The sequence below is a fragment of the Puccinia triticina genome, chromosome 16A, assembly GCF_026914185.1.
Source record: "Puccinia triticina chromosome 16A, complete sequence".
NCBI classification, from domain to species: Eukaryota; Fungi; Basidiomycota; class Pucciniomycetes; order Pucciniales; family Pucciniaceae; genus Puccinia; species Puccinia triticina.
In genome coordinates, this window is record NC_070573.1 from 48,820 (window position 1) to 70,520 (window position 21,701).

At 45.2% G+C, this 21,701-nt stretch overlaps 7 protein-coding genes across 7 annotated transcripts; 2 read left to right on the forward strand and 5 right to left on the reverse strand.

Moving 5' to 3' along the window:
- Window positions 1-2,677: 2,677 nt before the first annotated feature.
- PtA15_16A7 (uncharacterized protein) lies at window positions 2,678-5,828 on the forward strand (the record flags this gene model as incomplete). Its single annotated transcript, XM_053164158.1, has 12 exons — window positions 2,678-2,706; window positions 2,788-2,800; window positions 3,626-3,832; window positions 3,958-4,092; window positions 4,346-4,441; window positions 4,512-4,588; window positions 4,673-4,765; window positions 4,834-4,885; window positions 4,962-4,984; window positions 5,159-5,210; window positions 5,292-5,430; window positions 5,497-5,828. The coding sequence occupies 12 exons, from the start codon at window positions 2,678-2,680 to the stop codon at window positions 5,826-5,828; spliced, it is 1,248 nt and encodes a 415-aa protein (XP_053027657.1).
- A 458-nt stretch (window positions 5,829-6,286) lies between these two features.
- On the forward strand, window positions 6,287-8,020 carry PtA15_16A8 (uncharacterized protein; the record flags this gene model as incomplete). The annotated part of the gene is made up of 3 exons (XM_053164169.1): window positions 6,287-6,999; window positions 7,123-7,669; window positions 7,766-8,020. The coding sequence occupies 3 exons, from the start codon at window positions 6,287-6,289 to the stop codon at window positions 8,018-8,020; spliced, it is 1,515 nt and encodes a 504-aa protein (XP_053027658.1).
- Window positions 8,021-9,738: 1,718 nt separating this feature from the next.
- On the reverse strand, window positions 9,739-10,338 carry PtA15_16A9 (uncharacterized protein; the record flags this gene model as incomplete). The annotated part of the gene is made up of 1 exon (XM_053164180.1): window positions 9,739-10,338. One exon carries the CDS (start codon window positions 10,336-10,338, stop codon window positions 9,739-9,741), a length of 600 nt encoding a protein of 199 aa, XP_053027659.1.
- Window positions 10,339-11,383: 1,045 nt separating this feature from the next.
- Window positions 11,384-13,169, reverse strand: PtA15_16A10 (uncharacterized protein; the record flags this gene model as incomplete). Its single annotated transcript, XM_053163767.1, has 8 exons — window positions 11,384-11,510; window positions 11,575-11,699; window positions 11,774-12,010; window positions 12,075-12,233; window positions 12,309-12,375; window positions 12,442-12,475; window positions 12,604-12,686; window positions 12,772-13,169. 8 exons carry the CDS (start codon window positions 13,167-13,169, stop codon window positions 11,384-11,386), a joined length of 1,230 nt encoding a protein of 409 aa, XP_053027660.1.
- Window positions 13,170-15,043: 1,874 nt separating this feature from the next.
- PtA15_16A11 (uncharacterized protein) lies at window positions 15,044-16,804 on the reverse strand (the record flags this gene model as incomplete). The annotated part of the gene is made up of 3 exons (XM_053163778.1): window positions 15,044-15,704; window positions 15,810-15,856; window positions 16,763-16,804. The coding sequence occupies 3 exons, from the start codon at window positions 16,802-16,804 to the stop codon at window positions 15,044-15,046; spliced, it is 750 nt and encodes a 249-aa protein (XP_053027661.1).
- Window positions 16,805-17,003: 199 nt separating this feature from the next.
- Window positions 17,004-18,421, reverse strand: PtA15_16A12 (uncharacterized protein; the record flags this gene model as incomplete). Its single annotated transcript, XM_053163789.1, has 6 exons — window positions 17,004-17,132; window positions 17,214-17,615; window positions 17,702-17,794; window positions 17,871-17,991; window positions 18,079-18,283; window positions 18,358-18,421. 6 exons carry the CDS (start codon window positions 18,419-18,421, stop codon window positions 17,004-17,006), a joined length of 1,014 nt encoding a protein of 337 aa, XP_053027662.1.
- A 950-nt stretch (window positions 18,422-19,371) lies between these two features.
- PtA15_16A13 (uncharacterized protein) lies at window positions 19,372-20,976 on the reverse strand (the record flags this gene model as incomplete). Its single annotated transcript, XM_053163800.1, has 4 exons — window positions 19,372-19,810; window positions 19,886-19,963; window positions 20,078-20,287; window positions 20,369-20,976. 4 exons carry the CDS (start codon window positions 20,974-20,976, stop codon window positions 19,372-19,374), a joined length of 1,335 nt encoding a protein of 444 aa, XP_053027663.1.
- Between the last annotated feature and the right edge of the window lie 725 nt (window positions 20,977-21,701).

Consider the following 21,701-nt stretch of genomic DNA (forward strand, 5'->3'; position numbering starts at 1 on the left):
GCCCTGTATAACCCGGGCAGTCCAGAATACAGGGGGGATGTGGCTGAAGTTGAAGTCGAGCTCAGGGGGCAGAATTCCCGGTACGGAAACGCAAGCTTTCTCAGAACTGCTTTATATGGACTTGAATTTATTTTATGGGCTTATGGAGCTTTCTAAATCCATAATCTCACATTTAATTCACACATCCGTGGACATAACATAGCTTCAAGCCTCAAAGCTGCTTAATGGGTCTTGATAAAAATGAAAAGATAAGATAGTTTTTGCCCCAAAAAAATAAACCTGCAGGCAATGAGGTTGAGCTGATCTTGACTTTCTCACATTTTTCTCACCCATGACGGACATCCAGCTGACCCCAACCACCAGTCTCCCCGCGGGGCCCCTATGTTTGTTTGAAAAATTGCAGGCCCCCCAATTGGGACCAGCCAAAAGTTTGACCCAACGGATGACTACTGCAACTGTACACACTCAAGGTGCACCAGCACGGAATTTGGGTGCTTGACTCCAGCTTGAGCTGAGGCTTGATTCAAGATTGCTGCATCTCAACTGAAAGCAGTTTCTAGAGTTCTTCTTGCCGTGCTTGTTTCTGTATCCAATCCTCTAGGTACATTTCATCATTCTCCTTTTATCTTTCTCTTTCTATCTTCCCATCCTGAAATGCCAACCTCTAGTTTTGACTCTTAATCTATCAAGTGTCTTAGCTCTTATTTAGGGAGCTCTTGAGTCTTATATGTGGGCTTTAGGGTGCACATGACTGCTTCTAGCATGCTGCTATTACTTTTATTGTAATTTTTTTATTTATACACATACTTCATGCACTGCAAAAAACCTTTGGCAGATTTTGTGTGAAATTTCCTGATTTTTTAAAGCCTTATTCTCACTCAAAGTGGTCAAAATGTTCCAAAGGAGATTAATATATGTATATCAAATGTCAATAAATTGTTTGAATTTTTGGGGATGGGGGAACATGAATTCCAGGTCCCAAATGAATGTACTGGTTTTGTTTCTAATTAATGGGTTTTTGCAACATACAAGGAAGCTTCAAAAAATTCACAAATGACAGTAAAAGGCCTTTCTAGGGGGGTTCACAATACAATAAAAATAAAACTTTAGAGTCAATTTTAAGGCCTTTACAGACAATTTTTTAAAAAATGAAGAACACCCTCTGATTGCCAGGGGACACCTAATCCTGTAAATCCTGCCATATTTTTAAAAAGTTGTTGATAAAGGCCTTAAAATTGACTCTAAAGTTTTATTTTTATCCTATTGTGAACCCCCCTATTGATTCCTAGAAAATAAATCTTGAAAAATTTTCTTACTTCACCTGTAGTGCACAAAGTTTTAGGAACTGCGTGCACTAAAAAGTGCGCAAAGATTATTGTGAGCCTGTGTCTTTTATGTGACAACAGGACACAAAGAAAAGGAGGGGGAATAGTTTGGATTTCTTGGGATAAAGAAATACAAACAGAAAGAGAGGAAGAGAAGATCAGGCCTAGACTTTAAGTCTTTATTAATTGATCTGGGCTATTCTCAACCTGGAAAAGTTGGATGCCAGCTGTGCAAGGCCAAGAAAGAGTGCAACAGCCTCCACTCACAACAAGGAAACGTTGGTGGGATTCAGAAGTAGGGTTACTACTCTGCTCTGGTTTTGTAGGTCTTAACCAGAGATAACCTTTTGATCTTTTAAGATTGAAAAAGTTGAAGAAAAGAAGAAACAATCAAGAGCAACAGAGTTTCACTCTGGATAAGCAAGGTTCAGTGAAAAGAGTCTACTTACTGTCAATATCCTAGGCGCCTGTGACGGTAGGTATACTGGGAGCGTGGTGGTCTCTTTGGTGGTGATTCTGGGTTATCTGAGGTGTGTTTCTGGTGTGCTGAAGTCTGTGAATCCTCCTCAGGCAGGGGGGATCCTGACTTCGAAAATTTTCACAGTTTGCTTATGTAATTACATATGTACATGTGGTTTGGTGCGCCTGGTAGCGCTGACACGTCACAACTGCGCATGCGCGCCACAACTCAGTAACTCAGGGAAGGAGTAGAGTTACAAAGAATTGGTGAGTTGTAACTAGGGTTAAAATTGCATGAGGAAACAGAATGTGAAGTCAAAACATGAATATCTATTAAGATGAAAAAGATATTAAGTAATTCATATGTAAAAAGTAGAAAAGGCAGACTTTAGGTCAGCTGTGATGACTCTAAGGCTGACAATTATTTTGCAGTGCATGAAATACATCCGTTTATTTATTAGGTTTGTCAAGATGGCTTGTGATTAGTTGCCAGCTTACAATTGATATGGGTTCAGCAAAGCTCCCAGACAATAAAATCAACATGGATCTCAGAGGTTATATATATAAGTTGTGCACTTGCAGCTACATGTTATTTTCTAAAATTCTAACATTCCCAGTAAAAAATGGAGGACTTGATATGTTGGGTCTGCTGCACTCTGCAACCCCCAGAGCCATATATATTCTATCTAAAACAAGACTTCCATGTGCTGACAAGCTACAAGTCCCATGTAAATCTGGTTCTTGGAGGGCTTCAGAGCCAATGTGAAGTCCACAAGCTACGTCCTTTGACAAAATATCAATACTCATTTATATGTATTCAAATAGATTTCAACCATCATCAAAACATCTGACATCATCCCAAAAGACATGTGCACTTTTTTATATTAATGAAAATGTTTCTTGCAGAAGAAATTCCGCCATGGTAAGATCAAATCCGGGCAAGTGGGCACATCATCTATAATCTCCATAACATGATGTGTTTTTTTTTTGAAAAAAAATCCAGGGAGCTGGCTGTGGTAATGTGTTTCATTGATCTGTCTATAACAGGCCAATGCAGCTCAGCTTTCACTTTGGCAACCTGCCAAGGCCATCAGCCTTAATGATATCTATCCTGTCAATAGTTTTCCCCATGGCGCAAAAATGGACAGGGGACTTGGGCGACTTCGTTAAGTAGTCAACAGACGCAATATACTATTTATCGGCATCTCAAAAGAACTTCACTAAAGAATATTTTGCTTTTTTGGAGATTTACAGATGCCGGGAGTCTAGTACCCCATCTACTGTTGGAAAGCAACTCGGGCTTTAATACTCCCAAGACCATGAGATGAGGATTTCGACAGCCTTCTCAAAAAACAAACCGGCTAAAAAACAAAAACGTGTTGCAGTGGCATACTCCTCCCGGAGCATTGATCCCAACCCGCGACTCGAGCTTAACTAAAGCCTCTCCGAGGAGGCGCCGGGGAGGGTGCTCGCACCCCGCGAGCACGGCAGGGACTTGTGTACAGTTCGCCCGCGACTTGACCCCTAGTTGATGATTCGCAGAACGCTTGATCTGAGCCAGACCAGCCGTCCACTGCTGTAGGCTGGTCGGTTCAACCATCGGTGTTCCCCCAAATCATGCTGGCTCCTTCATATAAAGAAGCCTATTGGTGTTGTTTACAACCCCTTCCTTTGATTTGAGGATACAATCAACTCGCAGTTCAACCTTTCTCAAACCACACTCTCAATTGACCATTAAAGTTACCAGTTGACGCGCATTCCCATCGTACCGAGGTGCAAGAAGGGGATCTTAAAACACATCATTCGCCGTTTTTTGTTTTGTTTTGTTTTTGAAATCGTAGTATACAGTATATAGTTTTTACCCCGACCAAGTTACCATGTCAAGGCCAAGTCTTTTGGCTGGAAGGGCATCCTCGCGGACCCCTACAGTTATCTCGGTATCCAGAGGATGGACAGCCGCCGAATTTCAGCTCGTAGGTGTCGTATTCGGAATCACTCTTGGGTTTGGTTACTTTGTCGTATGCCACGCAGCGAGCCAAGCACGAAAGGTGAACACGGTTACAGTGTTAATTTGGTTGGGTGTGCGTCGCAAAACACTGTCTACTATCATTTTATCTGAAAGTCGCATATATTCTAATCTCATGTGGCTTTGCCTCACTCAACGCTCTCGCAGATTTCCGCAAATTTAACTTCCGCCTGCATTACGTTCCTCTTTGCGAGTGGAGTAATTGATGCATCGATTCCATATTATCTATGCGTAATACATCTTTGTGCGTGGTCAATGAATTCTGTCTCAGGTCTACAAAGTGTTCATGATGATCTAACTTTTCTTTCTTCTTTTTTTAGGGGCCATCCAGGTTTGTTTTTATGTGTCTTCTGAGTCTAGTAACCAATGTAAATTTAAATGGATCAAAGAACGATGCTGACTGTTTGGCGATGATATGACAAATCAGCTGAATTGCGTGTTCCAAATCATGGCAAGTTTTGATTTTGGAAAAAGAAGGAGACGCGAATCCGTGAAATCCTCATATTAAACTAATTATTTTCCCTCTGTTACTTAGGTGAGCCGGATAATACTGATATGGTCGAGCCCTTTCCATTGTAAATGTTTGCGATGGGGAATCTGGATTTGGGCGTTCCTCCTGACCGGTGCCGCGGTGGGTACACTGTGCTTGCAATGTGAATCATACTGGTTCTCCAGGCTTATAATCCAGCCTTGATCTTTAGTTTTCTACCTGGATTCCGGCTCGTCTTCAGGTATCTGAACAGATCATAAAGTTGAACGCGATCTGTTATCCGATTGTGTGAGTTGTTGAAGCTCGCTTGTTGTTCCATGGACAGTGAAATGTTTCCTCGACACTGAATCCCCGCTCTTGTGATACCAACAGGAGAGTTGTTTGTTTGTTGACAAATGCTTGTCTCAATATCACATTTATATATTCAGTCAAAAATTCCTTAGTCGCTAATGGGTTAACGAAATAGTTTAGTCATTGGCTCAATACACTTGGGTCTCGTTCTTGAGTTTGGCTGACATTTGCACTCCCTTCAGCAACAGATTATTGAGGTTTAACGCAAAGATCATGGCATTGTCGTTATTCCTGGTATGCACCAATCTTAAGCTCCATCTTTGGAATTCAAATGCTGATCATTTTCGATGGACCCCCCCCCCCCCAACAGGATTTAGTCCCAATATTGCTCTTGTGAGTATATATCGAAACTCGCCGAATATATGAAAAACCGCTAACCCCATTTTCACTATGACCCCCCGAAATAACTGTAGGATTTTTCACAGCAGGTCAGTAAAATTTCAAATGATATCATCCTGAATGGACTGCAGACGCACTTATAGCTAGTATTTTCCTCCAATTTTTCAGTCTTCTATATATATCATTTTTCCCCCTGTCGACAATGATCAAGCTGCAAATAGTGGGTGATTTTTTTTTTCCTATTCAGCGCCTGGCCAACCCCTGTATTCAAGCTGATTTGATTCACTCTTATCACGCATAGGAACTTGTGACCAATGACTTGATTGTAGAAGTCATCAAGTCCGAAAATCAGTTGAGAATAATCAGAGAAAGTCATGCGAGATTGATTCCAGGATATCATACACTTGACGGAATAGAAAGTACGATCAGTACCCCCCGTAGTAAGCTACTTGAATCTATAATGATCAGTAAATTTGACTTAATATTAACGTCTATTATTATTAAAGCATGCATGTTCGGTGACGAGGAAGGAATGAAAAGTTCTAAGCACAAACGGCTTACCGTCCCCAACCATCCGGATATGTGGAAGCTCCCATCAATCAGCCCAAACCTAGCCTCACCGCCCTCACTTAAGATTGGCGAGAGTGCGCCGGCCGGACTGTCGATTCAGCTGGATGATATGTTTGATTCTTCGACTTATTTTGGGATGTTTATGCCATATGCATCTCCGATTGACTCGGAATCGGAAGATTGGGTGCACAGTCGAATGTCTTCTGGATACTCTTGTGAAACTGATCTAACTGTAGACTCACATATAGCATTAAGGCTTCTAAAATAGGAGGACATCTCGACAAAAATATAGTTATAGTGATTCTTGATTAAATGTGTTTTTTTATATGTAACAATACTGTAGCTAATTCATTTGAGTGGGAATCCCAGCCATCCTGTGAGTTATATGTACACCGCAAGCACCTGCTGGCAAGAGCCATGGGCGAAGTGCATGGGAGGGTAATGTTTATCAGCTCTGTTTTGAGGCTTGGGGAGGTCTGGCGGTGGACGAACCATTTTACGTTGACTGTCCGTCGCCCAGAGTGTATGTATGCGTCGATGCGGGGTAAAGTTGAGTACATAATGCATGTATGTGTTGGCCGAGTCCGTTGGATGTCTATGTACAGCCAGGGTTGCTTCAGCTGTTGGCTGTTTCCTTCTTTTCTCCGGAGCCACCTTCTCCCTGGGCAGATGTGTTTGTGGCGGATGTTGTCTTAGAAAGAACCCAACTGCTCCAGCCATCCCATCATGACCAGCCCCACCACCTCGACTATCTACGTCAAACACACCTCTCGCATCCATGCCTCCCGTCCGGCGAGCTTTGGTCCGCACTTCTCCAACCCAGACGGCCAGCCCATGAACTTGATCCCAATCGAATCCTATCTCCACCACCCATCATCCCCCTCCATATCACCGGCCACAGAAGCAGTACCATCAACTCTAGTCGAACCCGATCCTTTCAAGAACCGCAAAGGATGTCCTCCATCAGCATCTCTCGCCCCGCTTTCTGATCAACCACCCCTCGACCGACCATCTGCTACTCACCCTCAAGACTGGATCGCACTCATCGAGCGTGGTACGTGCGCATTCGTCGACAAGGTCCGATATGCTCAAACACTAGGCGCTTCAGCCGTCATCGTCGGAGACTGGCAACAATCAACATCCGCATCATTCTCTCCTCACCATCCCTTCTCGCTATCCCCAATATTCTCCCAACCCTCAAAGACTAGCGACAACTTTGGTTTCAACTCTGGTCTACTCACCATGTATGCACCCGGTGATACCAGCGATGTCACCATCCCAAGCGTCTTCGTGGCAAGAGACAGCTATCTGAGTCTCAGGCAGGACTGGAAGGAATTCTCTGCCATTTCCGATCAACCCTTCCCCCATCCACCTCCAGCCGATCTGGATCACCTTCATTCACTGGAAGTCATCATGAGCAAGGACGAATTATGGACTTGGTCTGTCTAGAGTTTTTTCCCACTCTTCTACCTCTACCTTCTGACATTTGCTTCCATCTTTTCTCACCTCATTCAACATAAACCATCAACGATCGAAACCACTCACCAAAAAAATACCAACAGGCCTTTTTTCGATTTGGTTATCATTCTCCTGTTCTTACCTTCGATTCTGACCATAGTCACCCTACTTCTACATCGTATCAGTACATTCCGCAAAAGACGGGCGGATAGGGCGCCTAGGGAGCTTGTCAACCGACTCCCCTCCGTCATCTGGGCCAAAGATATGGAGAAAGGTATCCCACTCCTCAATGACTCACATCTCAGCCCGCCTCAAGACTCGCCAGCATCCCTACCAGTCGGACGGATATCAGCACTTTCCGAATGGCTACAAAACATTCAACCAAGATTCCATCCTATCATCTTCTCCAACCCGCGTTCGGAGCAAACCCCCTTACTCACCTCCGCCAATCCTCATCGGGTCGTCGAGCCCGTGTTGAGGAAACAGCGGCAAAAGGTTTATTTCTCTCAGCGGGAATGTGCTCTGTGCTTGTCAGACTTCGAAGTAGGCGATTTGATTAGGATCTTACCATGCGGACATTGCTTTCACCAGTCACAATTAGAAGAGCAATGTATGGGTATCGATTGTTGGCTATTGAAATCTAAAAGATTTGTGAGTCCATTATGTCACAGTTCATCTTGGCAAAAGTGTCTCGCAAGTTATTATGGGGTGATTCATTTGTTTAATACTTGAATCGTCGATTTACAGTGCCCAATATGTCGAATGTCAATCGTTGAGGAACCTGAAGGTCCAGCTGAGACCAGCACCGTTGACCCAATAATCAATCCAACTAGCCCGGTAGAACGAAACCTCACAGGGTTACCATCTGAACCGATCCCGCTTCCCTCCAATCATTGCAACCGACCAGTCCATAACCAGTATTCAACAGGAACCAACAATGGACCAATACCTTCTTCCTCAAGTGTCACCCTAGATCATGCTTGTTCTCGCACTCGCATTTGAACTATCTCCCCCCCCCCCCCCCCTCAAAAAAAACCATACTCACAATTGGCTGGCTGGCTGGGTTGAACGTCCACATCGTTAATCAGCTCTCAAGTCTTCGTCAGATCCTGAAATCCCAACTCGCAAAGATCTTCAAAATGCATGCTTAACATTTTTTTCTTAGGTGTATATACCTTTGCTTTTCCATGTATTGATAGTCAACAGTTGTTCTTTCCTCTAATGCTACAAGGATGATTGATAGGGGTATACCTTAACCTTTCCATATGTACTAATAGTCAAGAGTTGCTGTTTTTTGTCTAATTATCGCCCAGGGGAAGGATGCTCTCCAGTTGCTCTATGTGTTTGTCTCAATATCTCGACCAAGCATCCTGTCCCGTCTGATAATCCTACTCTCTGGTGAACCTTTGTTTCAATTGGTCCCTTCCGGTTTCATTGTGTGTGTCGATCTCATTTCTTGTACGATGCAATTTGTTGTAAATTTGTAAACTTTCTGCTTCTTTTCTCGGTTTTAACCAGTTATGTATTCCCTGTTTCCTCACCGTTGCATAATTGTCGTCCACTCTGCTTATCTTTGCTCATGATCTAAGTAATTAGATCCTTTCTACGCTCCATGTCTTGAATACACTCGGAGTGGGATGATCAATATTTAGTTCACATGTTACTTCGATTACTGACATCTCCGTACCTTTGAAGCTCTGAGCCCTCCTTTGCCTCCTGTTCGGATTCAGTTTCTGCCTTGATCCCTGTGGCTGAGCTTGAGTTACCAAGCAAAAATCAGCCGCAGTTACAAAACGCTGGTGGAGGGACACCCCCCGGAGAACGTTTGGGATCGCCGAGGAGCAATCAGCCTTGGAGAATGGCCCAGTTGTCCGGGGAAGACAAGGTCTTGCCAAGCCCACCGGCAAGCCAAAACGTTCACCGGAAAATCCTTTCCCTTGGGCTCAGCTACCGATGAACTTGAATTCATCGGTGCACATCCACCCGAAAACACTTTCTACCGGTGTGCGCCCGCCTGATGAAGTTCATTTACTAGGTGTGCCCACCCTATGGGGTTTTTACTCGATTGGCGACCAACCGATCAAATGAATGCTCGGCCGAGACTGCGCCCGATCATGCATGTGATCGGCACTTACCAGGCGAGAAAGCTCGCCTCATTCCCCTCCAATGACACAGTTTTACCTCTCGAGTTCACCATTGCAGGCGGTTTGACTCGCAGGGAATGCCTCGTAGGGGTCAAAATCAAGTTAAGTCGGTTGGGGTCATCCCAGCTAAGCTGAGACGCACCCAACCAAGCAAATTATTCTGGCAGTGATAATAAATTGGCTCCTTGGTGAATTGTAGAGAGTATTTTGATCCGGATATATTGAAGCTCTGCGCTTATTTTTGATCATGCTAATCGAATTGGCTACAAACAAGGGTTGAAGGGAACGACAAAAGGCTGTAGGTGGTTACCAAAAAATGACGCGGTGATGGCGGTTGTTGAGCACGTTGGATGCCCCAAATAGATAAGTAAGGATAAGTAACAAGGATGGAGCCTGGGACGGAAGAGCCTGGGATGGAAGAGCCTGGGGCGGAAGAGCCTGGGACCAAAGAACCTGGGACCGAAGAACCTGGGAAGGAAGCGCTTTGGACGAAAGAATGTATGTAATATGATGAGTACAACGGCAGATTGTATTGTGGTGCAGCTTGTTGGAATTGACGTGATAACCGTAGAAAAATCAATCATCGTGAGGATTGATGTGCGCCCAATCCACCGGACCCTGTCTTGGAGCGTCGGCTTGGTCTGTCCGCTCGAGCTTGCGATACATGTCGTTGACCCTCGATTGAAATCTTTCTTCGGCCTGTTCCTGTAGCTCGGGGTGTTCTTCAAACAATTGTTGAAGATCATCCCTTGCCTTCACAACTCGAGACCGATCCTGTTTGGGAAGTTGTCCAGTTTGCTCGAGCCAAATCTCACGCAACTCCAACGAAACCTTCTTCGCCATTTCCGGATGGGCTTCTGCGTACTTTTCTACGACGTCGCTGATCGCTTGCGTGGCTTCCATCTTGACTCTCGTCTCATATTCAGCACCAGCACAATTGTAGTCTTGCCAATCCAGAGGGCACCCCCAATTAAACATTGTGTTGAACGAGATCGGTCCGATGATGGGAATCACGACGAAACGAGGGACAAATACACCTCGTTTGGCCAATATCGGTCGTTCTCCTTGAGAAGCCTCGGGGACGTTTAGGCATCCAGTGTTCGCGGGCAGATGGAAGGCTGTCACGATGATTACCGTGAACCACAATGCAAAACTATTGGAGCTAGAGAACTTCATGTCGAACTAAAGACGGCGAGTACTTGAGGTCGAGTATAAAATCGGTATCCCAATCCTTGTCCGGCGATACGGATTCAATTCTGATCAATGAGCTACGGTTTGAGGTGGCTGCGCGTCAAATCAAAGCTAGAATTGTGTGAGGGACGAGGATGGGAATGACCTACCGTGACTGTGAATATGAGATATCTGAACAATCTGAAGGAGGGATGGGGGGGATTGAGGGGTAGAATGCTCAGGATGGGGCGCCGGCCCACTTGAGACCTGGTTGACTTCCTGAACACCTCCATCGGTGTGGGTTCGAAGCTGAAAGAAACATACATCACATCAAACGACTCCGCGTGAAGACTGTAAGATGCCGATTGGCAACTCCGTAGTTTCGGGCTCACGTCCTGTTTCAGCAGAAGCGCGGGGGCCCTTCTTCTTCGGCCCTTGTTGATTTGCTTGGGCAATGATGAGATGACACTGTGCACTGCTTGGCCACCCACAACCCCGTACCACCCCCTCACTTCGCCGGAAGACCTTGTGGGCGATGCTGGCTGAACTACATAAATAGTTGCTTGGCAATGCAGATACATACATACAAGGCCACCCTTGTCTGCAATGCGTCTTCCAGCTGTTCCAGCTTCCAGCATGTAGAAGGTTTCCATAGCTGTATTGCGGAGAAGTGGATCCGGAAAAGGGTCCGCCGGGCGCCCGCAGAAGTTTCAGGGTTGCAATTCCCAAGTCCAGAGACAACGGTCATATAGGTGATTATCCTTCTAAGTGCTGATGGGTCATGTAGCAAAATCAGGCAAAATCTCACTTCGAGCAATGCTCTTGGAGAGGGATACTTATTTCATTTGATTTGTTTATGAATAGACGCGTTGCATTGCTCGATGTCTGATGTATGGGGGAAATCTTTAAATCTTAATGTATCTACATAGACAATTAAAATTATACAAAGGATATAGATTCTGTCAGGTCCATTGTTTTTATTTTTAGGATTGTATGTTACATAGATATAATGATGGTGCTACAAGTATGTTGTTTTTAACGATTGAAATAATTAGGAAATAATGTGAATCGCATAGGATGCTAGGAAAGAAAGAACGACGCATGACAGATAGTTGAGTCGGTTAGTTGAACTGCTGCTATAGGGAGAGTTGTATCTTTGACCACCTGGCCGGAGGATTCTACGAACATAAATACCAAAAATCAGAATCCAAATTTGAGAAATGACATATTTCCGTGACTCACATTGGCAAAGTTGATTGGGGCTGGCAATCTGAACTTCCACAAATCCAGCCTCGTGATAAAGATTTTGACTGTGGTCCGAGGGGGCCACCTTCATAAAAACACATTGGACCAATGCAAGTTTGATGCTGTTGGATTGAAGGGGTTAATATGATTGTTGTGGGCGCAAAATGGTCATTGAACAGATGAGAAATGGTCTTACTGGATTGGAAAGTTCAAGTTTTTGGTCTCCCCAAAAGCCTAAGAACTTTAACCACCCCAGCTTTTGAGGATCTTGCTGCTGAATTGGGGTGTCGGCCGTGTATGAGAATCCGTTCTCGTTGGAGAAGAAGAAAGACTTGTAGTTCATCTTAGGATCCCAAAGGTGCCCCTTATCGGTGACATCGTAAATGGCCACCGGCAGACCGGTATAGTTTTGTTGACCTGGTTGAGGGTACATCTGGCAACGAGGGAAACCAAATCAGATGTTGGATTGGGGACGGCGCGACTAGTTGGACACTTACTCCGTGAGTTCCATTAGCCGCGTATACCACCGGTCGCCCATTGACGCGCTCTAGTATATCGTATTTGAACGCCGAATTCCCTAGCATAACTTGGCCACCATGCGCCTCGGGTGAAACGTACATCGGTTTACCATTCTTAAACCTGATCATAGTGTTTTCCTGATATCGTATGAAGTCGTTGAGCTTATCTTCCTTGTCCTTAGTGGAGTAGTATCACTAGGAAAAAACACTAACCCAATCAGCAACATGATCCCCGAAGCGGTTATTATAAAAGTAGTTCCCACGATTATACGAATAAAAGCTGTCATGATTACGGGCTTATTAGTGTCCACAGTCTGGAAATCTAGTGTTTATCTGACCTGCTTACAATAAATAAAATACGTCGACCCAGCCGGCTCCAACTGCACAAATCAGATTGACGCATGCGAAAAAAAAAAAAAACAATTTCAATTAACGCTCATTGTTATTCATCGTAGAGTGAACACGTTGCTTGCTGTTATGAAAAAAGAAAGAAGAGAGGAATAGTAACCTTGTTGAGTTTTATCGACAGCAATGATAATGGCAGAAGCAGCTGATCTACCAGTCTTATCCGGTGGACCAACACCTCGAAGCCTTAATTAACCAAGACGCGCGAACAAGTCATTGAAAGGGGGTGAGCTTTGGAAGGGATAGTTTGATGAAAGGCTCAAAAATGTACCATGAAGCACTATCTAGGTCGAATATTGGTTGTTTGGAGCTTAGATAAGTGATTTCTTGTTGGCTCGGGTCAATTTTTTCAATGTTGGTTGATCCCAAAAAATCTTGTGTAGTTTGGCCTGTTTCGAGGTAGCTTCCAACAGTCGTAAAATTGATCTGAGGCTGAACGTTGTCGAAGTGCTGATCCAAGTCTGACGGCCAAAAGACCTCATCGGAATGCAGATAGACCAGTGGAGCGAAATCCAAGGCGTATTGTGGAAGAGTTTGGTTGGAGGTGAAATAGGGCAGCTGGTCAGGTATTGTTGTTGTTGAGACTTGGAAGCTCGTGACTAGGGAAGTTAGGATTAAGATAATGTTTCTGGCAAGGAGTGATGGTTTATTATGAGCATTGAGTACCATGTTAGATGTATTGATGCCGCTCAACGAGACAGGAATTCGAAAGAATGAGCTCTGAGTATCTGATAAGTTTTGTGGGTTAGCAGATCTGTCAGCGGAGATTTGAACGGACGGGTCGTGGTGAATCTTTAACCGGAAGGATAGCTGATATTTCTACTTCGACTAGCATTTATTGGCATAATAATCTCGAGCAGTGAGCATCCAGTTCACCAGTTAAGTTAGACCAATCCAATCCTATCCAATGCGCAATGTAGGCTGGAATGGAGACTATGAGCCTCAGATGAGTTAAGTTAGCCGATCGGTTGATGGAAGGCTGAAATCCATCAGAAGCTGGGCGGCATCAGACCCAAAAGGCAAAGCTTGAAAACTTCAGCTTCCTGCTTGGTATGATGGGTCTTTCTTTTTTTCCTGAAATGTGCATAGACCGCTTTGTTGGTTCTATCTGAGATAGGCCGATGCGCTGGGTGTGTCTGATGGCGATGTATGATTCCCACAACAGGGGGAAAGGGGTACATAGATAATACGGCGGGCGAAGATTTTAAGACACAAATTGTTGATGAACAGTTGTTGAGTGTCCTCGGGCATTGTGAATTGGTCTCCCCAAGGAAGATCGGCAATAGCCTTTTTTCATCCTGCTTGCAAGCAAACATCTTGCTCGCACTTGGCTCGTGTAAAGTTGCCAGGTTAGAAGCACTCGGGTTTTGAGTTTCTGAAGCCTCAATTCTTGCTTGTGATATCGGCTACAGCCGGCTGAAGGACTCTGTGCCCCTATAACCTCCGCCAATTGACCTGGAATCTGGATGATGATGCTCAGTTCGATTGAACTGGGAACTGTCGAGAGACAGCTGAACAACCGATGATACGCGAATAGTCGCCGTTCAAGCCGGGAGGCTGAAAAAAAAATGCAACTGCACCCGAAGGGGAACAAGAGTGCATCCGTCAAGGAGCGTAGAAAACAAGCACAGGCTCCTTGGAAGCTAGAGCTCGAGCTTATCGATCACTGACAAAAAAAGCTTCTTTGCACAGCCCGAACCCCACGTGCAACTTTTACATCGAACACATCAGTGATCCCTCCACCTATCGCGCAAGGTATTTTGCTTCTTGCAATTCTCAGAACAGCTCAGACTCAAACCCTCCTCAAATGCCGCAAGGCAGCACGCACAAGATGTTGCCACAGTTTCTGCTATGAGTCTACTACAGTGCATGATCTCGGGAGTAGGCACATACATTGTCTACTGTCCTGCGAACTTGTCAGACCTTGTACTTGATCTCGCGAGGTCATTTTCGAGTTCAAGGCTCAGTTGCGACTGCAAGAGCGTGCAGAGTCCACATAGTGCGCAGCGGCTCTTAATGCTTGAATGTATTGAAAAACAATCAGTGCAAGGGAATGGAGTCAAAAAAGATGTTGACAATAACTTTGAACTGAGAGTGTCTGTGATCAACGAAAGGGAGTACAATAATTTTCTCTATAGGACAGTCTGAGAAAAGAGTATAGGATATCTTCCAAAGATTACTACTTTTGAGTGGGAACTAGGGCTACAAAAGAATGAGACGTGGGTACATAGCGAATTACTAATACGAGATATTGGAACGAATACGAGCGACTAAAACGAGAGGAGATGAAGTTGAAAAAGTGTGAGTCTTCGAAACACAAAAACTTGAATGTATTGGAGGATACCGCGCGAAGTTGTCTTCACACAGATTGTACTCTGGCATGTGGACTCAGCGGCCGTTTAAGATGTTAGAAAAAGGTTTCCGGAGAGGAAATAACTGGAATAGGCAAGTGGAATATGATGAGCATCAGGTTGCAAGTAAACCAGGCAAGCAAACGGGAAATCAACTTACCCAACTACGATGTTGAACGAGTCGACCCGCATCTAATTGACTCGGACATTCTCGGCTTCATGGAAGTGGGCATGATTAGGGAAGAAGGAAGGATCGAAGGATCTACGCTTGATTCCTAACTTCGGAGGCCGAGCCGTGCCGTTAGAACTGATGGAACGAAACGGACCCGGGGCCATTTGAGGTAAAAGCAGCTCAGACGGGAATCGAGAAGGTTTGGAGGAAGTCTTGGTGTCGTCGTTGACAGTTACTCTCTTGATGCCATCATTGACAGGTGCTCGGGGCTTGTTGAGGTGAGATTCATCGGAAGTGTGGCGGACTCGACTGGTTGCGCGAGGTATCATCAGAGTGTCAGAGGACAGGGTAATCCGGTTGGTTTGACTGATGGATAAGTTTCCCAACTGTTGTTCCCACGCGCTCCAAGCTTCATCTCGCATTCGAGAGGCCATCTTCCAGCCGTTTTCCGCAGGTGTGCGGAGACTATCACTTGTGCCGGAGACTCGACTCATGCGCATTAAAGTGGAGGAACCAACCCCACTATTCCGCATATCAGGTCGTCTTCCGAGAGGCGAGGAGATTCCCATGTTGCCGGCTGCCGGTCGATCAAAGTAGCCGCCGCCGCTAGCAGTGCTGGAAGCGGGTGTGAAGGGGGTAAAGGGCGAGAAGGTGGAGACTGGGGCAGGCATTGTGAGCTGACTGCAGCGTCAATGGTGCAATCAGAAGGAACCGCAAAACATTCAGTCATGGTCGAACTCTCAGCCTACCCAAGGAGACCGATTGCCCGGAAGTATTCTGGCTTACCAAGTTTCTATGATCCTGTAAACTGTTTGATGATCGCGGGTAGATAACTAAAGGGTAGATCTGTGGAGGTGATGATTTGTGTCGGATATCTTGTTCTGAAAGAAAGTGGAAAGTGGCACGCTTTGTTTTGAATAAAGGATGTCGGCTTTCGCAAGACTTCCGGCGGTGGTCTGCGTATTCTGCTGGAGGCCTCGGGGTCTTTCTTTTTTTCCTACGAGGTGAGTGTGTGGCGGAGGGATGATATCTGCGTGATTCTTAACAAGGGTTTTTTAATGATAGTGAGATGCTGAAAATGTTTTGGTAGTGTCGGTGCGAAGGATTAGAATACTGAAAGGTGCAGAGAGGGAAGCCGAAGTCAGGCAAACGGCGACGCCCAGGGATTCTCGGGTCCTTATAAGCTCATTCTGGGCGTGTTTCCCTCAGCCTCGGGCGGACTTCCTGCACATGGGCCAATCGGACTTTCCTGCCTCACTCGGTGGCCCAAGCTGAGGCCAGTGGAGTCTCACCGTGCGCAATGCTCGGGAAAAAAATATTACATATTAAATTCATGGCCTACAAAAAGCCCCCGGGCCGAAAGGAAGTGTAAAGTGTAAACTCTGACGGAACTCGACCGCGGTCATGGCGCCTAAATGATGCAATCGTGCATGCGAAGGACGGGAGGAGACGGAAGGATGAAGATAATAGTAAATCTTCGCTCGAGTGAGAAAAGGGTCATGAACATTTCAATTCAACCTCATTCACAAGAGTTCATTTTAGCCGGCCCCTCCCGTCTTTGAGTTCGGGCGGCTTGTTTTTTCACGTCGATGTGCAAAGCTGTGCGAAAGTATTGCCACTCGGATGATAACTTCAACTAATAGATTCAGACGTGCGGTGCAGCTTTTCATCACTCAAATCATAAAGATGAAACCAGCCCTTCCAAAAGCAGATGGTATGAGGGTCTAATCAAATATTACCAATTCATGGTTCCGTCGCGGTATTTTGGTCATGGCGACCATCAACGACAATGAGTAGAAAGTTTAACTAGTGGATAACAGGTTTGAAGCCAAGCAACTAGATAAGTGTACACAGATGGGCGTAGAAAATATAGATATATATGTAGATATATATATATGAAGGTATCATCTCTGATTGAATGGCTTGTCTTTAGTTCACCAAATGAAGTCGAGTCGGTTGGGCGTTACTGGCAAGAGTGTTTCAACGAGTTTTGATGATTCCTGCTTCAACCAGTTTCATGATTTTCTGTCGTATCATTGGGTTTGCCATGTGTGACTGTAGAGCTTGCGGGTCTTGCTGGCCTTGAGATAATATTTGTTGCATGACAGGCTGAAGAGGAAGAAGAAAAACAACAACACTCCTCAATCACGGCAAGGTTTAGTCAATTAATGTGTGTGCGAAGCAACTTACGTCTGACATGATTTGTTGGATTTCGGGGTCCCTCATGGCCTTCTCTAACCGTTGCTCATCTGTTTCATTAGCTCGTTCCCCATATTCAGCCATCACGCACTTCTGCAGATTCGTTGCGATCTCTTTGGAATGCTTCTTTTCTGGATCGTGTTCCTCAGCTTTACGGAGCGTGTCGATGGCTTTTTTGTAATCCTTCATCGCAAATAGCGTCAAAGATTTTCGGATATAGGCCTTCGTGTAATCGGGATCAGCTTCGATTGCCGCATCGGTATCTTTCAAAGCTTCAGGTAGAGCCAAAAGCTTTGAGTATGATGCTGCTCGGTTTGTATAAGCCCGGGGATCGGAGGGATTGCGTTTAATGGATTCGGTGTAGTGCTTGACTGCACCGGCAAAATCCCCAGTCTGGTGGCAGTAAACGTTCAAGCGGAACAATCAAGCTCAGAGAATGATACCCATGGTAATTGAATTTCAATCTTCAAGAAACGCACCTTGAAGCAGGTGTTACCTTCTTCCCGAGCTTTGTCGGAAAGCTCTGGGTTGATATATGCTTTCCGCTCCTCTTCAGCCTTGGTTTTTTCGGCCTGGATGATAGTATAAATTAGGGATAACTTGGAAAGGCGGAGTTTGGATTCATGAGGGAACACGGAATCTACTGACCTCCTTAAGTTTGGCAAGGGTGTCAGGGGTTCGATGTTCCGTGAGGGATCTTTCGAGGTTTTTGATTGCCAGGTTGTATTCACCTTTCTTGAGATGCGCTGAGCCCATTCGAGCGAAAGATCTGGTTAGAAAGATTAAAATGGAAAAGTGAGTCGCCAATCTCATGGAGTAAATGAGTAAGTGAAAGGCATGATCGAGCTGGACGAACTTTGCAATCACTTTGTAATCCACCCGTTTTTCACGGCCCTCCTCAACGGCGCGCTCGCAGGTTTTGATACATTGGTCAAATTCTCCTTGTTCGAGGTAGACAGCCGCAAGGTTGTTGAGATAGACTGGGTCAGGATTGAGCGAGAAGGCCTTCTCGTATGCAGCAATGGCCCCCGTAAAGTCACGGGATTTATAGAGAGTGTTTCCTGACAACAATATGGGCGACATTGTCTGTAAGCTTTGGTAGGTCTGGCAATACTTTCGTCAAGAATCGGCTCACCTTCATTTTTATGGTTTTCAGCTTGAGCTCTAACCTCTGGATCGACATCCTGAAGAGAAGACATTTCTTCGATTGGCCAAGCGGGAATATTCAACTGGGGAATCGGTAGATGAAGGGTGTTGGATGGTTTATTGGAGTGGTTGACTTTTTTTTTTCGGCACAGTTGTTCAGACGGTCTTTGGATCAGATAAGCAGGATCTGAAGAGATTCTTTCTGGAGTTTTCCAGAGAAATCACACCCAAGACTGGGGCTGTCCCGAGCCTGTCACAGAGGTGTCGAACACCATGAAGGTTCTCGAGCTGTGGAGACCACTACCACTGGCTTCGAGTTGAGAACAAAATAACCAGGAGAGATATTATGCACAACATACATACATCACATAATTGATGGTAACGTGCCATATTCGTTTGTCAGGGTTTCGCTCGAGTTTACCGCCAAGTTCTTGTGTATATTTTTTCAGTGTCCAACTGCTGCTAATTACATTTGCTAGAAACATGTGATCAAAAACCTGCAGATTACAGACCTCTTTAAAAATCAAATTTATGCTCTGTCAAGTTCCTGACATCTATGTATTTCTTGTTTTGCTTGATTACTCGAACAGCACGTGACAACCCATCATCCCGGGCAAATTGGAGAATACAGAAATAAATATGTACATCCTATCAGTATCAGTATTACATGGTTCTCATTGATTTATGCACAACTTTCATCCATCACACGCGGTTTTATGATAGAAAGGGAAGGAAAGAATGAAACAGGTCAACAGTGTAGAGGAAGAAAAAAAATCAAACGATGGGACAGGAGGAAGATTGCAAGGGAACTACCTCAATGATTAAATGACAAAACTATCTATTGAGACTTGTTTGAGCAAGTTCTTGACCCCAATTACCAACATAAGCACTTAAAAATACAGGCCGTCACAGTGACCACGTCAGAAGACATACATATCACAAAAAGAGAGCGAGAAACTAAAATTCAGCAAAGAGATCACGAGGGGAAAAATCGGAATGTCATCTAGTTGCTAGCGCCACTGCCACCGCCTTGAACGGCACGATCAACAGGAGTCCATATCAATTCAATTGCTTCTCTGCCCTGGGAAGAAGCGCCCATCCCACCAACAGCGCTGCCACCAGCAGAAGGTACGACAGCATCTTGACTACTATCGTTTTGATGGTGTTGAAGATGTCCGACTTCTTGAGGTCCAGCACTGACGACTCCAAGGCTGAGAGTATTATCGATGGACTTGGGCTTGAACTCTAAGTTCGATAGTAAAACAGACCAGATCTCACTGAAGCCTGAGCATACTTTTCCACCATCGCTCAACATCTTCAAGACAGTCTTCATCGATCTTCCGTCTCGAACTTCGTTCCAATGCGTCAACATGTAGTTGACTTCGATCTTTCTTATTTCTTCATATGCTGATGTGAAACTGGAGAATACTTCCATCGGTATGCTGTGGCCAAATAAGATAATAGAGAAAAATGTCAATGAAAAATCATCACTTGAACAATGTGAACAGTTTGCTTACTTTTGGACCGTCAAGGATCGCGTGATGTGCTCAAAGGCTCTCGACTTGAGCTCCGTCAGATTCAGCTTATCCGCCAATCTGTAGGGCGGTATAATGGTAGATGTAATTGTTGTCAGCGTACAGAGAATTTACCAGAGCGTAGCACACGACATGGGAACGGATCAGATGTAGGTGGGGGAAACGACCACTTACCGATATATGGCTTTCGCACTGCATACCAGACTGGGATCCACTGCAGATCCACTCGGGGCCGTTTGGCCCCCACTCCCGATAAAGGCCGCCTTGGCTATCACTGCATTTCCATAGGCTTTTCGAGAGGGGTAACAGAATGGGACCCCTGCTTCCAAAGCCTCATCTTTCAAGCAATGATATGTCGAGGACAATGGGGCAAAAGATATTGAACTACTCCATCGGAAAAGGAAAACAAATCCAATGTTAACCAACACGGATCATTTTACCAGACGTGGGAAGTGATCGACGCACTCTGTGTACAAGAAATATAGCAACGCCTTGAAAGTTGTGTAGGCTGCGTCTGTGACTTCAATCTCCGTCATTTTCCGTGATGATCTCAAATTTGTCGGCTTTCTTACTGGTTTAGATTGTGAGGCTAATGCGGCTGAAAGAGAGGTCCGAGTAGGAGACAGATCGGTGGAACAGTTTAGGTTACCGAATTTCGATGCAGCTCGATTATCTTGACTAGGGTGATTCGACTGATGTGCGATTTTCAAGCCTGAAGAAGCTGAAGAAACAGGTGCCGCATTGAGACTGGCTAGGTGGGAGGACTGTGGATCGAGAGTAATCAAATGTGAAGGCAGCGATTCAGGTACGATATCGGAGCTGCTATCGGCAATTGGACCAAATTTGACTGATTGGCCGGTTTCTTCAGCCATCCCATCACTCGTCAGGATATTCAAAGATCTGTCAGCACTCCCATCCGATTGTAATGTCTTACTGTCGTTCGTTGCGCCAAATGAATCGACATTCTCTTGAAATCTAATCAACGCGTGGTCTCCTGAATCCCTCTTAGCTAGCTCGGCGCCTGTCTCGTAGGACTCAAACTCTTGTTCTTGAAGCATCGGTTCATCTACCATTTCCTCCTCTTCGAAGTCTTCATTCTTGGCATTCTCATCGTCATCGCAATCGTCGGAATCTTCCTCCATCAAGTCATCGTCGTCATCATCTTCACAGGCTTCTCCCGGGGCAAATCGGTCCGAGCTGTTCAGGTCCCTCAGTTGATTGGGATCATCGCAAGAATCGCTGCTGAGGGTGATAGTAGACTCGGCAAAACCAGAGCCGAACATCGTACTAAAGTATTCACTACGTCGAATGAGGATCTTTTTGCTGGCATACAGCCTGCGAACAACAAGATTGGAGCCGCCTTTTTGTTCCGAAGTTCCCTCGCGATGACGGCGGCGACGGATTATCTTGAAGCATATATCAGAATACAATGGGTCGTTGAAAAGGGAGGAATACGCTTCGAGGAGATCCAATGGCATGAGCTTCTTGATCGTCTGAGTGGTTGGTTGAGGGGCTGGTGGGGTTGGACTGAAGTGACAACAGTTGAAAATCCGAGGAAAATGGGAAATGAGATGAAAGTCAGTAAACTGTCATCTCGCATACTGGAAAGGAGGTAGGATGGTGTATGATTGGATGAAACGAATACTCACGAGTAAACAATAGTACAGCAGATCAGAAACGCATCATTGTACTTTGCCTATGGGTGAAAAAGCGTGTGGAGAGTCGAAGTAAGTACGGCTGAATGATTGCACCAAAATGACTCCTATCCCGCCAAGTAGAAGGCCTGTTTTCACGGGTG